At 38.1% G+C, this 13,222-nt stretch overlaps 1 protein-coding gene across 4 annotated transcripts in view; it reads left to right on the top strand.

Moving 5' to 3' along the window:
• Vcan (versican) overlaps positions 1-13,222 on the top strand; it is an 89,126-nt gene that overhangs the window by 63,127 nt on the left and 12,777 nt on the right. For all 4 annotated transcript variants that reach the window (XM_028760116.1, XM_028760115.1, XM_028760113.1 and 1 more), the window contains 2 exons: positions 2,439-2,597; positions 3,799-3,881. In XM_028760116.1, coding sequence (XP_028615949.1) covers positions 2,439-2,597; positions 3,799-3,881 — 242 coding nt within the window. The remainder of the gene's footprint in view (positions 1-2,438; positions 2,598-3,798; positions 3,882-13,222) is intronic.

Below are 13,222 nucleotides of genomic sequence, written 5' to 3'. Positions count from 1 at the left end.
CCCACCTACCTGTGAGGTTGAACAGGAGGGTGGCAAGGTCAAGGACATTTTGGGCAATCTAGTGAGATGTTATTTCAGTATAAAGACATAGAGAAAGGGCTAACTAAGGCTATCACTCAATGATTGAGCACTTGCTTAGCATGTATGTGTCCCTAGGTTCAATTCCTAGTTCCACAATTTTTAAAAAGTGCTATGATAATAGAGTTGGTATTCTCCTACCTTGGTATTAATACAAACCTAGCTCATTAATATTTAGACCCATGCTCTTAGAAGACTTATCAACTGAGGAAGGCAATTATCTCTTTTGTTGTGCTATAACAAACTATCTGCTTAATAAAGGAAAGAGGCTTACTTAATTTCCAATTTTGGAGGCTGAAAGTTCAATACAGGGTACTTCCATCTGTTTGGTCTTTGATGTGAGCCAACCTGCCACATCATGACATGATAGAGAAGCACAAAGCAAACAACTCTTGCAGAAGGGAAAGATCAAGAGAAGTAAATCAGAGACCTAAGGGGGCAGACTTACTGTTTTTAAAGTCACCTACCATAAGAACCAAAAAAGCATCTGTATCACCAGATGAGACCCCTCACCTAAGGACCATTCACAAGGGGTTCATCTCTCATGCCACCACCTCTTGATACTCCAATAGCCATTTCTAGCACGTAGGTTTCTGGGGAATAACTGTGAATGTGATGGTCAAGCATTTGAATTTTACAGTTTTGCTTTTGTGGCAAAGAGAAGCATAGTTAATGACAATCAATTTTAGTGACAAAAGACAGAGAAACAAAAATCAAAACTGCCATCATTCAGTTTATATAAGATAATATTTATTTCCTGGTGTAGTAATCAGAAATTTGGGTCCTAGCTTTGTTCACCTTATCTTAATATAAATAGCAAATTGCAAGGTTGGGAAAAGCTTCATAGCTACAGCTGTACATTATAGATTTCGTCAGGGAAAGTATTCTAAGTGTTTTCCAAGCCTCTTCCTGCATAAGCAACTTCATACATAGAAATCAGTTTTCTTCTCTGACCTCTCTCCCTACTACTGAATTTTTTCAAGTGAACTTTTCCCAAAGGAAAACTAATAGCCATGGACCAAAATTTACTTCACTGGGGGTTCTTCCAGATCCTTTTATACTGAACCATGTAGCTATGTCAAGCATCTTTTCCAATGAGAATTGGTGAGGTCTAAACAGTATCACAAGGCAACCTCCCAGTACACATTTATCCAAAGCAGTAAGTTGGCCACTGCCTGCACGTAACCAACAGCTCTAACAGGCAAGCTGGACCAATGACTGTTTTCAGAGATGAGTCACATCTGTTGCATATTGTGGCTGGAAGTATGGAAGTCAGGAAAAAATACCCTTAAATCTCTCAAGATGAAAATCTCAACCTATACAAAGAGGAATTGATTAGACAAGAATCAGGGCTTTGAGTACCACAGCATATAAAACTAACATTTGACCTTGATATTTTTTATCTATTAATTGATAAAATTAAGGTAGAATAAATTTTATTAGGAAATCAGGAAGGTCTGTAACTATTTCAATGTATTTGGGATATACATTTTATGAAGATCAAAATTATTTCAGTAAAGATAGTCTGTGGTGGGTCTAACAGGGGACTTTCACAAAATAGTCAATTTAATATTTATTGTTATACAAATTAGATATATTTGAATGACATCATTATTCCATTGAAATATAAGTTGAACATCACAGCCCATTGCAGGAGAGAAACCACATTCATGGATTTGAGTTACTAGAGTAGGAGACGGTAGCTAAGTCGAAGAACTTGGTAATTTCTTTTAATTAACTCAAAAGCTTGGTGTATCTGCACCAGAACTTCACGGTTGTTCCTCTTCAGAAGAAAGTACATATTCCAAACTCTGTTCTCACAACTTCCTACTCATGACATGTCTTCTTTCCATAAATCTTACATGATAAGAGCCTGTAGCCTCCCAGAGGGTTTTTTGGGGAGTGAACCCTTCCAGAACTTTTGAAATCATTGTACAAATATAGCGTCTGTGACCTCATTAGCTAGAGTCTCCATCCTATCACTTGTGAATGATATGCTTAGAAAAGTTGTATTGAAAAGAAATTAGCAGCAATACAAATAAGTCTTCAGCTCTGTGACCTGTGTGGTTTTAGACTGATTTCCTTCCCGGTTTTGTCTCCTTCAAACATTGTCTATAATTAAGGAAATTGCAATTAGATAGTGCCTTTTCAGTTCAACAATGTACAACCACCCACTTCACTGGGATCAGTTGGCTTATTTTACAATGATGTCTTTGTCACTGTGACCAAAATGTATGAATCATTTACTTCAGGGACATTGCAAAGATATTGGTTTGGGTGTCCTATCAACACATGGACTGAGGAGCCAAGTTTGAATGACGTCAGTAAGTTTAATAAATCTTCGCATTGTTTCTTTCCAGACACTGAGACATGTGACTATGGCTGGCACAAATTCCAAGGGCAGTGCTACAAGTACTTTGCTCATAGGCGCACATGGGATGCTGCTGAAAGGGAGTGTCGTCTGCAGGGTGCCCACCTCACAAGCATCCTTTCTCACGAGGAACAGATGTTTGTGAATCGTATGTACTAGACATGAATTGTTTGGAAATTCACTCATCGTTACCACTATCTTAGCTTTCTTTGGATCCCAATTTAAAGTAATTCTCTATGTCTTCATTCAGTGTATGAAGTCTTTTACCTTGAACTACATAAAGTCAACCATATTACTGTTCCCACTTAAGAATATCTTCAGATATAGTACAAGAAGTCACTACTTAGCAGTCTGCGGTAGCAGGTGGCACAGTTGAATATATATATAGGTTGAAACATAAGCATTTGCTATTTGATCTTTTCTTACCCTTACACAAAGGGCTATTTTTATGGCTCAATATAGTTATCATGATCAATTCTATCATTTCTATTTTAAATATTTTCATGTGTTGTCAAAGTTAAGCATAAAGTTGAGGGTTTTTTTTTTTCTGGTAAATTCAAAAATTGAGTTGTGCATCTGAATCAACTCTACACATACTGGTCCTCCTCCTGTAGTTTGATGACTTTAGAAAATGAGCTGCCTTTCATAATCACAAGGTGAAGATTGAAAGCTGATAAAACCTAGTACTGGGGCTGTTTCTTAACATCTGAACCAAGAGGAAAGAGGGGGCTTTTATATACTAAATTGGTAGAACTACTTTTCTCAAAAAAGCATAGTTTTATGTTCAATTAAATGTTTCCTTACAATGCCTTCTATCTTTCTGAAATATTTTTGTTAATTTGTAATCTGGGTATAGTTCCTTTAACTTTATTGCATGATATTTTAACTAGTGACTCATGTTGTGATAACTACCTTTGAAAGTGATTTCTCAAAACTATTTGGTCTTCATGGTCGTTGTTTTCCAAAGAGAGGTGTGTTTTTCTCAAGTGAGGGAGAATCTATCATCCAGTATATTTCAGAGGGCCACTAAATCTTTACCAATGGCCTTGATTAACAAGATAAGTAAATGGATACTTTCTATCATGAGTAAATACAGAAAATATTTAATTAAAGGGAATTTCTAGGGAAATGATTCCCTTTGTTATTTTAATATTTTGACAGTACTTGAAAATGTGCTTGTTAACTTAATGTCCATGGGTGGATGAAAAAGGATGAACCAGGAAAGAGTTTCTTTTTTATGAACAACTAATTAGAAAACCATAGAAGCGGATTTGTAACTCACTCTGAAAATAATTTTCTTTGAAATAGTACTCTTAAACAGTGATAAAGTATCTGTCCTTGCCACTTAGGTGTGGGCCATGATTACCAGTGGATTGGTCTCAATGACAAGATGTTTGAACACGACTTCCGCTGGACTGATGGCAGCGCACTGGTAAGATGCTGATGGAAGGGAGAGCGTCAGCTCACGATGCACTGGTTTATGTCATAGTGCGCAACAGTCTGGCCAGGGTCACCCTGTGACACAAGGGTGCACTACAGAACTGTTTGCAGCTACCCTGGCCAGTCATCAGTGGCCTCTCTCAGAACTATGCATGGCAAGGAGGGCAAGACAGAATAGTTGATAACTGCAAGAGCATGATCAATTCTGACATCACAGCAGCTCAGAAAGCAGAAGGTAGCTGATGCAGGGAACAGATAATAACCTTTGAAGTCCAACTGTAAACACCCACTCTGCCAGCTAGGTCTCACTTTCTAGACTTCTCAACTCCACCCAGATAATACTACTTCTGGCCAGCAAGCATCTATACCAGAAGCTGGTGGGAAACATTTCAGAACTAAATCAGAACAGTATTAGTTAAAACAGGCATTGAGCTTTAATGCTTTCCCTCACTGGATCCCAACACAATAAACTGAGTCCCCTGATAGTCTCTAGTCAAGTCTAATGACTACAATTTTTTTCCTTATGAACACCTCATAAAGAAGTGCAGTACCTCGTGAGCTTCTGTTTTTAGAAGACAACCCAGAATGCTCAAGACTCAGTCTGTAAAGTTGGATCGGCACTCCACGTGTCCTGTAGATTCCAGCCACTACTCAGTCCCCTCCCCCCTTGTTTTTATTTCCTGTCATATCTAGAATGAAGCCTATATTACTCAACCATGAAACTAGCTTAATAAGACCAGATTGGCCTCTCTCTGGCAACTATATAAAGTTTTAAAAATATCTCAGGGAATGTAACTTCTCTGCCACATACATACATGTTAGCTGGAGATGTTATTATTCTACTATTGCTCAAGAAAGTAAATTCACTCTCCTTTGTTCATACCTGTTATCTTTTTATTTATTGAATGTTCCTTGACAATTTCACTCATATGTACTGCTGCTGTACATTTTTATTACTCATACTGACACCCTTTCTTTTCTCACTCTCTCATCTTTTCTCCCCTGTCACCTTTCCTTTTCTCTACAGATCCCTTTCCCACATTCACATCTTTTTGTCTTGTTTTGTGACCCATTGAGTTTAACTAGAATGACCTGTGTGACCTTGAGTTTAAACCTATGCATTGAAGTCCGGTGTGCTCCCCATTGGGTACACAACAGGAGCCAATGACTGTAAATTCCCTGAACCTATCAATAGCCAACTTTCAGAAGCAAGAGATACGGCTCTAGAGTCCCTCTCAAGGCACACATGATTGTCAACAGACCCAGCCTTGAAAAGGCCCAGTGTAGGCAGCCATAACTGCTGTGATACCATATTTGCAATGCACATTCCATGCCCAGAAAACAAGATTTTGCAACTGTCTTCCTATCTTCTCCCTTTAATGATCTTTCAGCCTGATCTGTGCCCATAAATTTTTCATGTAGGCAGAAAGATCTTGTTAAATTAATCTAATTATCATTTCTACACTCAATATTGTCTCAAAATTTAGTAAATTGGTGAGCATTGCACTTTTTCAAAAGAGAAATATCTGATTGGGATATTTTGAAAAGAAGACAGAGTAATGTAACATAATAACAACAGAACATCAACTGGAGCCTGGCCCTTAATAATTCACATATATCATTAACGTCTTAGGGCTAAGCCTTTCCTAAGAGGCTTTGTCTGAAGAAGGCAGCAAATGAACGAAGTAAACAAGCAAGGTTTATCAAAGAAATGATAAAAGGACATCCAGAACAAACTGATACACCCTTGGTTTCCTCTTAATCCAGACTTTGTGTCAAGTAAATAAAAACATACTAAGGAGTGTCCCCTAACTTTGAACATTTGGGAACAGAAGAGCACAGCTGCCCACCAGTCTGCCTTCTTTTGACTGATCTCTGGCCCACTTTTCTCCTTTTGGATCCACCCTTTCCTCTGTCCTCTTTCTTTCTGAGACAACCTAGGTGTCTCCTAAACATGCTCCTCGTTCGCCTTAACAGGTTCCATATGTGTAGGCTGTTGGCTAAAATAGCTCTCCTTTGTTTCACTGTTTATTCCAAGGCTTTCTGCTTTTGACTGTGTCCTATATAATGGTCAAGTCTTCTTCTGGAAAAACAGTATCTGCTTACACTTGGGGAAAGTGAATCAGCCATGTATAATTTCAAGGACTTCATTTCTGCTTTGTCTCCTCTTCCATTCTCTCACACTTCTTGTTTGACAGTTTTTAGAGTGATGCATCTTGGGAGGCAGAGTGGTATCAAAAGAAAAAACAGCATTTACTATTTATCGGATACTATCTTTTGCTGTTCAGTATCCAGGAATAATTAGGATGATCCAGGAAATAAAGTATAATTTATATCCTAGTGTCAGTGACTTCAGTTATTGAAATAATTAAACTTTGTTTCCAATAAGCTCAAAATGTAATCACATAATATTCAACATGATCTTACTTCATAGCTCAACTAATTCAATTCATGTGTTTGTGCTAAATTAGTGATGCTGTCTGGCTAACTCATCAGAATTTGCCTGTATTCTTCATATTTTGATTAATCCTTACATTTTATTGGCCTCTGTAATAGGATGTTGGTAATATTGATAAAAGGCCAAATTCTTGTTCATGTTATAGTTGAAAAATCTTTTCATTATTTATTTGGGGTGTTTTCCCAGTGACTTTGACAAAGTATACTTCTGAAAACAATAGTATATCAGCTTCTCTTGTAACTTATGTTTCCCTTGTTATTTTTCTTAGCACACTTCAGTTTTCACTTTGTTTCTTGACTTTTTCCTAGCCAGTCCATCCTTATCTTCATCATCTCTGACAGCTCAGCACACTCAATGCTTTATTAGAAACTGGCAAATGATATTGGCTGGGAGTTCCTCTCCTTGTCACCTCACTTACATGTTCAAAGCCATTAAGTTAAACCCTCCAAGTTAAACATACATTAAAGCCCAAGAACTGGAACAAACTTTTCTTATCAGGCAGTTAGACTGCTAGCTGACTTTGAGTTTTTTGGTTTTGCTTTAGTTTTTCATTGACCAATTGTTAAATGAATGACTGGTTTCAAGTGGGATGTGTCTCCTGGTGCCAGTGACAGGCCCTCCTCTCTCCACTGCTCCCAGTTTCTCACTTTCTCCTGTTTCATACAGAGGCAGTCCCTTTCTGTCTCTTATTAGAAAACAAACAGACTAATAATATGGGGTAATAATAATAAAGTAAAATATGGTAAGAAAAAATAAAAAGTAACATATTGGGTTGGGACAAAATGAACAAGCATAAGGAAAAGAACCCAGGAGAAGGCACAAGAAACAGAGACCCACTCATTCTCATATTCGGGAATCTCATAAAAAATACTAAACTGGAAGCTATAATGTATACACACAGGACATGTGGAGTAAAAAGAAAACACAAATAAAATAAAACAAAAAATAAAAGAATAATAAGATAAAATGTCAACAGCTTGAAGGGTATGGTGGGTGGGGGATGGGCAGAGCCCCGACATGACATTATGAGAAGAGGAATCTCTAAAGATGCTGTTGAATTTATTTTCTGTTGACTGTCTATTGTTGGCCATGCAGCCTGCCCTTAAGAATGGTTTGTTTCCCTTGGTAAAAACTTAATTTTCAGTTAGAAGTGGTTTTTAATTGGGCATAGCTTCTGCATTTGGGATGGGGGCATATGCCCACTTCCCCTTTAAGATCCAGGACCCCATTTGGCGTACACTTGTGCAGACCCTCTGTATACTGCCTCAGTCCCTGAGAGTTCATATGTATCCTGATCATGTTTATTTAGAAGGCCTTGTTTTCTTTGTATTCTCCATCCCCTCTGGCCCATATACTCTTTTCATCTTCCCTGTCGGGCACCTTGAGCCCTTAGGGAACAAGTTTGATGGATTTATCCCATTAAGACCGTTACTCCTTTCTTAAAATTCTTCATTCAGTTCCCCTGGATTCTGTATAAAATTCTACTATTAACACTACAAAGCTCATCACCTTCCTTTGCTATACTTTAATAGGCAATATTTTAATCCCACAGATTTGAGAAGAAAGACCACTGACAACAAGTCATGGTCAAATTAATTAAAACAAACTCAATTATTTATGTGCATGGCATGGAGTGCCTCTCCTTAAGTCAGGGTTCAAGAGATCAGCATTGAACTTGGGTTTTTATAGCTCAAAAGTAGTGGGTTTCTAAATGGATGATTTGGCAGGCAAATCCCATAACAAGTTGGTGATAACAACCTCCTGAAACAGACATGTTTGATCATAACAACTTTTTGAACAATGGCATGGTTGTCCGTTCCTGAAACAAGTAGTACAGAACCATTTATAGTTAAGGTCACAGGTAAGGCATAACCAAATTCCTGAGAAACATAAATGGGAATAAATCTAGTTTATCTTTATTATAAGATGTTTTTCAAGCCCAAGATGGAGGCAGGCTGGTTTATCACGTCTCATAGTAAATCATGACCTCTCACTATTCTGAGTTTCATACACTTGCCCTGTTGATAAGCATGTTCTAAACTCTTGCTCTAATTTCATCTCAAGACACTGGAATATCTTTCAAGATATATTTCCTGCTCCCCCAACAAGGGGTTGAAAGTTAAGCTGTGGATCTTAGACTTAAGATGGCTACTGTATTTATTTCTCTTTGACATCCCAGGGATAATATTCTTATAAGAAGAGAGGACACTCCAGGGTATGCATTAATTTCACTGTGATTAGTCTTTCCTCCTTCCTGCTTCCCTTATTCTCATTCATCCCCCATCCATCCCCCATCCATCCCTCATCTGTCCCCCATCCATCCCCCACCCATCCCCATCACCCCTCTCACTCCTCTCAACCCTCCCACCCCCGCCCACATACCGAGTAGCTTCAGAGGCTTGGACGCAACTACTTCAAAAGAAATGTCATTTTGGAATGTTGTTGTCCAGAAACATATCAATTTCTCAGTCTGTTTAGTAAACTCTCGAATAAGTTTACTGAACCATAGGGATAACATGTCATATTCCTAATTTTAATTTTCTCAGCTTGCATTTGATAGTTGTGTTGTAGACTAAAATAGGCTAATTAATATTATAATTGTTTTTGATTAACTCTTTCTGTGAAAATCCATTTAACGTATTTCTGTGAGATTACTGAATCCCCCTCTTCATTTTAGAAAGTGTGACTCAGTATTGTCAAGCTAACACAGCTACTAACACTGAAGCCTCTCCCTCCCCATCAACCTCTCATTAGATTTGTGACACAGAAAGAGCCACATTGATGTGTGTTTGCTTTAAAGTATTGTTTTCTTTTTTGAGACAGGGTGTTGTTCTGAATCCCTGGCTGTCCTTGAACTCACTTTGTAGACCAGGCTGACCTCAAACTCAGAGAGATCTACTTACCTTTGCCTCCCGAGTGCTGGGATTAAAAGTGTGCACCATCACTGCCAGGCTGGGTTTGTCTTTAAATCCAGAGATGTCTTTTTTTCATAAAATAGACACATCAATCTGTCAGGCAATGCATTGTAAAAGATAGCTTTGAAGAGAAGAAAAATGATACAATAATAGCCCACAACCTAGAGAGACATTTATAAAGGACAGTCAAAATTAGTAATAAATCGCAGCTCAGAAACCATTGCTTTCTTTTCTGCAGTGAGGTGCCATTACTTCCCTTTCTGGAGACATTTCTTGGGCAACGAAAAGGAACTGAAAGTGTTAACATACTCAGAGATGTGGGCTGCACTTGTTTGTATCTTTCTAACCTCAAGAAAGGGGTGCACATGATTTGACAAGAAATGACCCAAAATAAAGCCCATATATATATATATATATATATAGATATATATATATATATATATATATATATTGACCTAATTTAAGTTTTTCAAAGTAGCAAGTAGAGAGAACTTTAAATGTTTTCACACAAAGAGATGATAAATCTTTGAGGTGATCAGTTACTCTAATGGTATTTCATGTTGCTTCTATGTATTAAAATACCATACGATGTCCTACAAATGTATTTTTGTGTGTCAGTTAGGTTTAACAGTATTTTTAAAATTCTGTTCTCCCATAGCAGAACCTCGAAGTCCTTAAGAACCTGGGACGTCTTAGAAGGCTTTATTTGAGATACTTGTACATGCTTCATCTGTGTTGTGGTTTTTAGCTCCAAGCCAAGAGTCACATCTTTGTGAACAAGTCACACTGCATGTCAATATTAATTTAATTATGTCAAACTTTTCAGGCTTCATTATATTAGCCCCAAAGCCAAGAAAAACATATGCTCTTTCCTCAGCCTTGAATCTATTACTCATGAATAGAAGACTATAGATTTCTTTCTACCAAAGAGCACTACATTGTTAATGAAAAATTTTACTTCTGTTGTGGTTTAATTTGATTGGAATCAACAGCTGTTTCTTCTGAACTTACATTCAGGATGGTATGCGTCACCATGTAGTTCTAGAACATAAAACTCTTGTCTATACCTTTTGCTCTTGTTGCTCAGATGTCTAATGATGGGTTTAAATTGCTGAAGTATAGTGTTTACAACCACTGGAAAATCATCTAGTAATTGACAGTTTACCCTACAAGTGAAGAAAACTTAATGAATGCAGGAGGCCCCTTAGCACTGTTACGTGAAACTTTAGAATCATGTGCACATGTTTAAATTTAGCTGCTAATTAGTTTAAGGCAATGCACAACCATGGAAAAAGCCAAGAAAAAGGAGTTGAATGGTTTTTGGCACTTTCTCCTGCATTTGGTTCCTTAGCGTTTCATGACTGACGACTTGTGCAAACAAGCTTGAGTGGAAGAGCCCACTGGCACAGTGCTTTGCGTGGATTAAGTGGATGTTGCTCCTAGAGGCTCTGCTTGGGGCCCCTGTCTCACAGTGGGAGTAACTTACATCCCTCTGGAAAGGCTGTTGATAATTACTGCTTTGTCAGTCAGTGAGCTCACAGCATTTCACAAGATTAGTGCTGTACTCCAGAGTGGCCAGATTGTCTCCCCTGCACAGAACTTTGCCAGCTAGGAAAATAATGGGCACATTGCCGCTTTAACAGCTATCCGGAGACCCTACGTTAATTTTCCTTCCCTTCAGCATATTCAGTTTGGTAGAATCCAACTGGAGGCTTCCAGTGGGTAGTGATGCCCAAACAAATGTCTCTTTCTCTTCTGAAACAAAGCTGCTCTTTTCTTCTTCAGTTGTGGGTTCAACTAATGATAACAGAAAAACCATTACCTCCTGTAAAACGTAAATAAATCAAGACCCAGACCAGAGTGCATGGATTAGGAGAGCCTGAGATATGCCTTGCAGGGAAGGCATTGCCTCATTCAAGAGGAACTGTTAAATGTGACCCCCGCAGGCTACAGACAGATGACTAGTGTGTGCCAGAGCTATCCAGGAAGGAAAGATGTTTTGATTTTTGTAATAAGAGGCTTCCACAGCCTCTTTACTCACATAACTATTTGCTCTATATTTTAGAAGATGAAGATGGCTTTAGTAATCATCTAGTGAAAAGCTAACTCCTTATCAGTGTGTGTATGCATGTGTATGAATGTGTGTATGCATATATGTTCATGTGTGTGCATGTATGCATGCTCCTGTGTGTGTGTGTGTGTGGTGTGTGGTGTGTGTGTGTGTGTGTGTGGTGTGTGGTGTGTGGTGTGGTGTGGTGTGGTGTGTGTGTGTGTGTGTGTGTGTGTTGGTGGTGGGCACCCAAGCTCAATTGTTTTCTATATGTTACTTGCTTGTATTCTTTGGTGAAAGTCTTCTTGACCTTGGTGACAGGGGCTACATTAGGGCTTTTATATTAGTGGCTTTTGGAATCCAGTAGTGATTTATTGGGTCCCAGATGAAAAAAAGGGTTTGCACAAGTCAGTTTATAGTATAGGTGTGATACTTTCAGAATGAAACTTTGCAGGTTCACATAGCAAGCACTTTATTTTTGTGCCCTGGTGCGCAATTATTTATTGGTCCTACTCTAAAGATATCCAGTGGAACTACTAGACATGATTTTACCATCTCTGATGAAACTTCACCATTGATGTAAATCATTAGATACTATTAATAGGAACATGGAAAAGTGTGCTTTTGTAGGTGGTTGTCTTAGGTAGAAAATTCAGATGTCAGTTGTAATAGTCAATAACAGAACAGGATGAGATTAGAAAATGCAGGCGGTAAACTCTATCTGGTACTAAAGTCTTTCAGTCACAAAACTGGGAGGACTTGCCACCGGTGAGATCATGCCACAGAGGAGGACATGCCATAGATGAGATTTATTTTATTTTTCTATTCTCCAGGAAGAGTTAATAATCTAAGGATTCTAAATTCCATGCTAGCACACAAAGTACTACTATACTGAGCGGTCTTTGTCACCACCTGGTGGTCATATTATGCTTTGTATTTTAATATGAACATCATCTTGCAGGGATGTTGTTTAGGCTCCTATAGCTTTGAAATGTATACTATTGTAAACCCAATAGTTAAATGCAAAATGAGATAATTTGCAAGCACAGTGAGAAACTAACAGGTGCCTTAAGCTTGATAAAGTCCTGGCAGATAAGGCTCAAATTAGCACCATTCTTTCTTGAACCTTCACTTTACAAACAGTAATAGAAGCCAATAGGTCACTTCCTTGGCTTCTTTCCTTGGCAGGTGAACTGACAAGACTTCTGTGGCTTAGTATGAAACTTTTTTCTGTGAATAAAATTATCTGTGTTTGGAGCAAAAAGGAAGATGAGAGCAGTGATTGAATTTTTCATGGAATACAAATCCAAATTATAGTTGAAAATTTAATCAATTTCCCCTAAAATCATTCTTGGAAAGGTGTCAAGTTACTTTTATTAATAGGATATATATGATATTCAAATGGTTTTAGCACCATTAAAATAGTTCCAAAACACAGTCTTTAGTTAGCTACTCCAGGAAATCCAAAGTATAGTGTATTTTAAAGTATAAAACATGATGGCAGATGCTGAAGAATTATAGCTAAACATCTGGTTGGATACAGAAACAGATGTAGAAGGGTCCTGACAGTCACAGATTCAAGATTTACAATGCCAGTGATATCTGAGATAGACAGAAGCACAATCTTGAACTGTCCAGGATGGGCGGCCAGCATTTACAAAGTATTCGTTTGACTTTCAAGTCTGCATAATAGACATCTCATACTTCCCATCTCACTGGGAATATGTCTGTTGGCTCCTCTGGCCATTTTGGTTCATCTCTAATAGATTTCAGCAGAATTAATCTACTTCTCAAGTCTGTACGAATAAAGACATCTTCAGTTTCTTCCATATATCATCTAGGTGCCAATAATTACTAGGACTGGATGAGTAGACCCTTGTGCATGCATGTGTGCATGAATATTTTTTTGT

The sequence above is a fragment of the Grammomys surdaster genome, unplaced genomic scaffold (assembly GCF_004785775.1).
Source record: "Grammomys surdaster isolate TR1022 unplaced genomic scaffold, NIH_TR_1.0 126391, whole genome shotgun sequence".
In the NCBI taxonomy this organism is placed as follows: domain Eukaryota; kingdom Metazoa; phylum Chordata; class Mammalia; order Rodentia; family Muridae; genus Grammomys; species Grammomys surdaster.
This window is presented reverse-complemented; position numbering and strand designations above follow the sequence as displayed.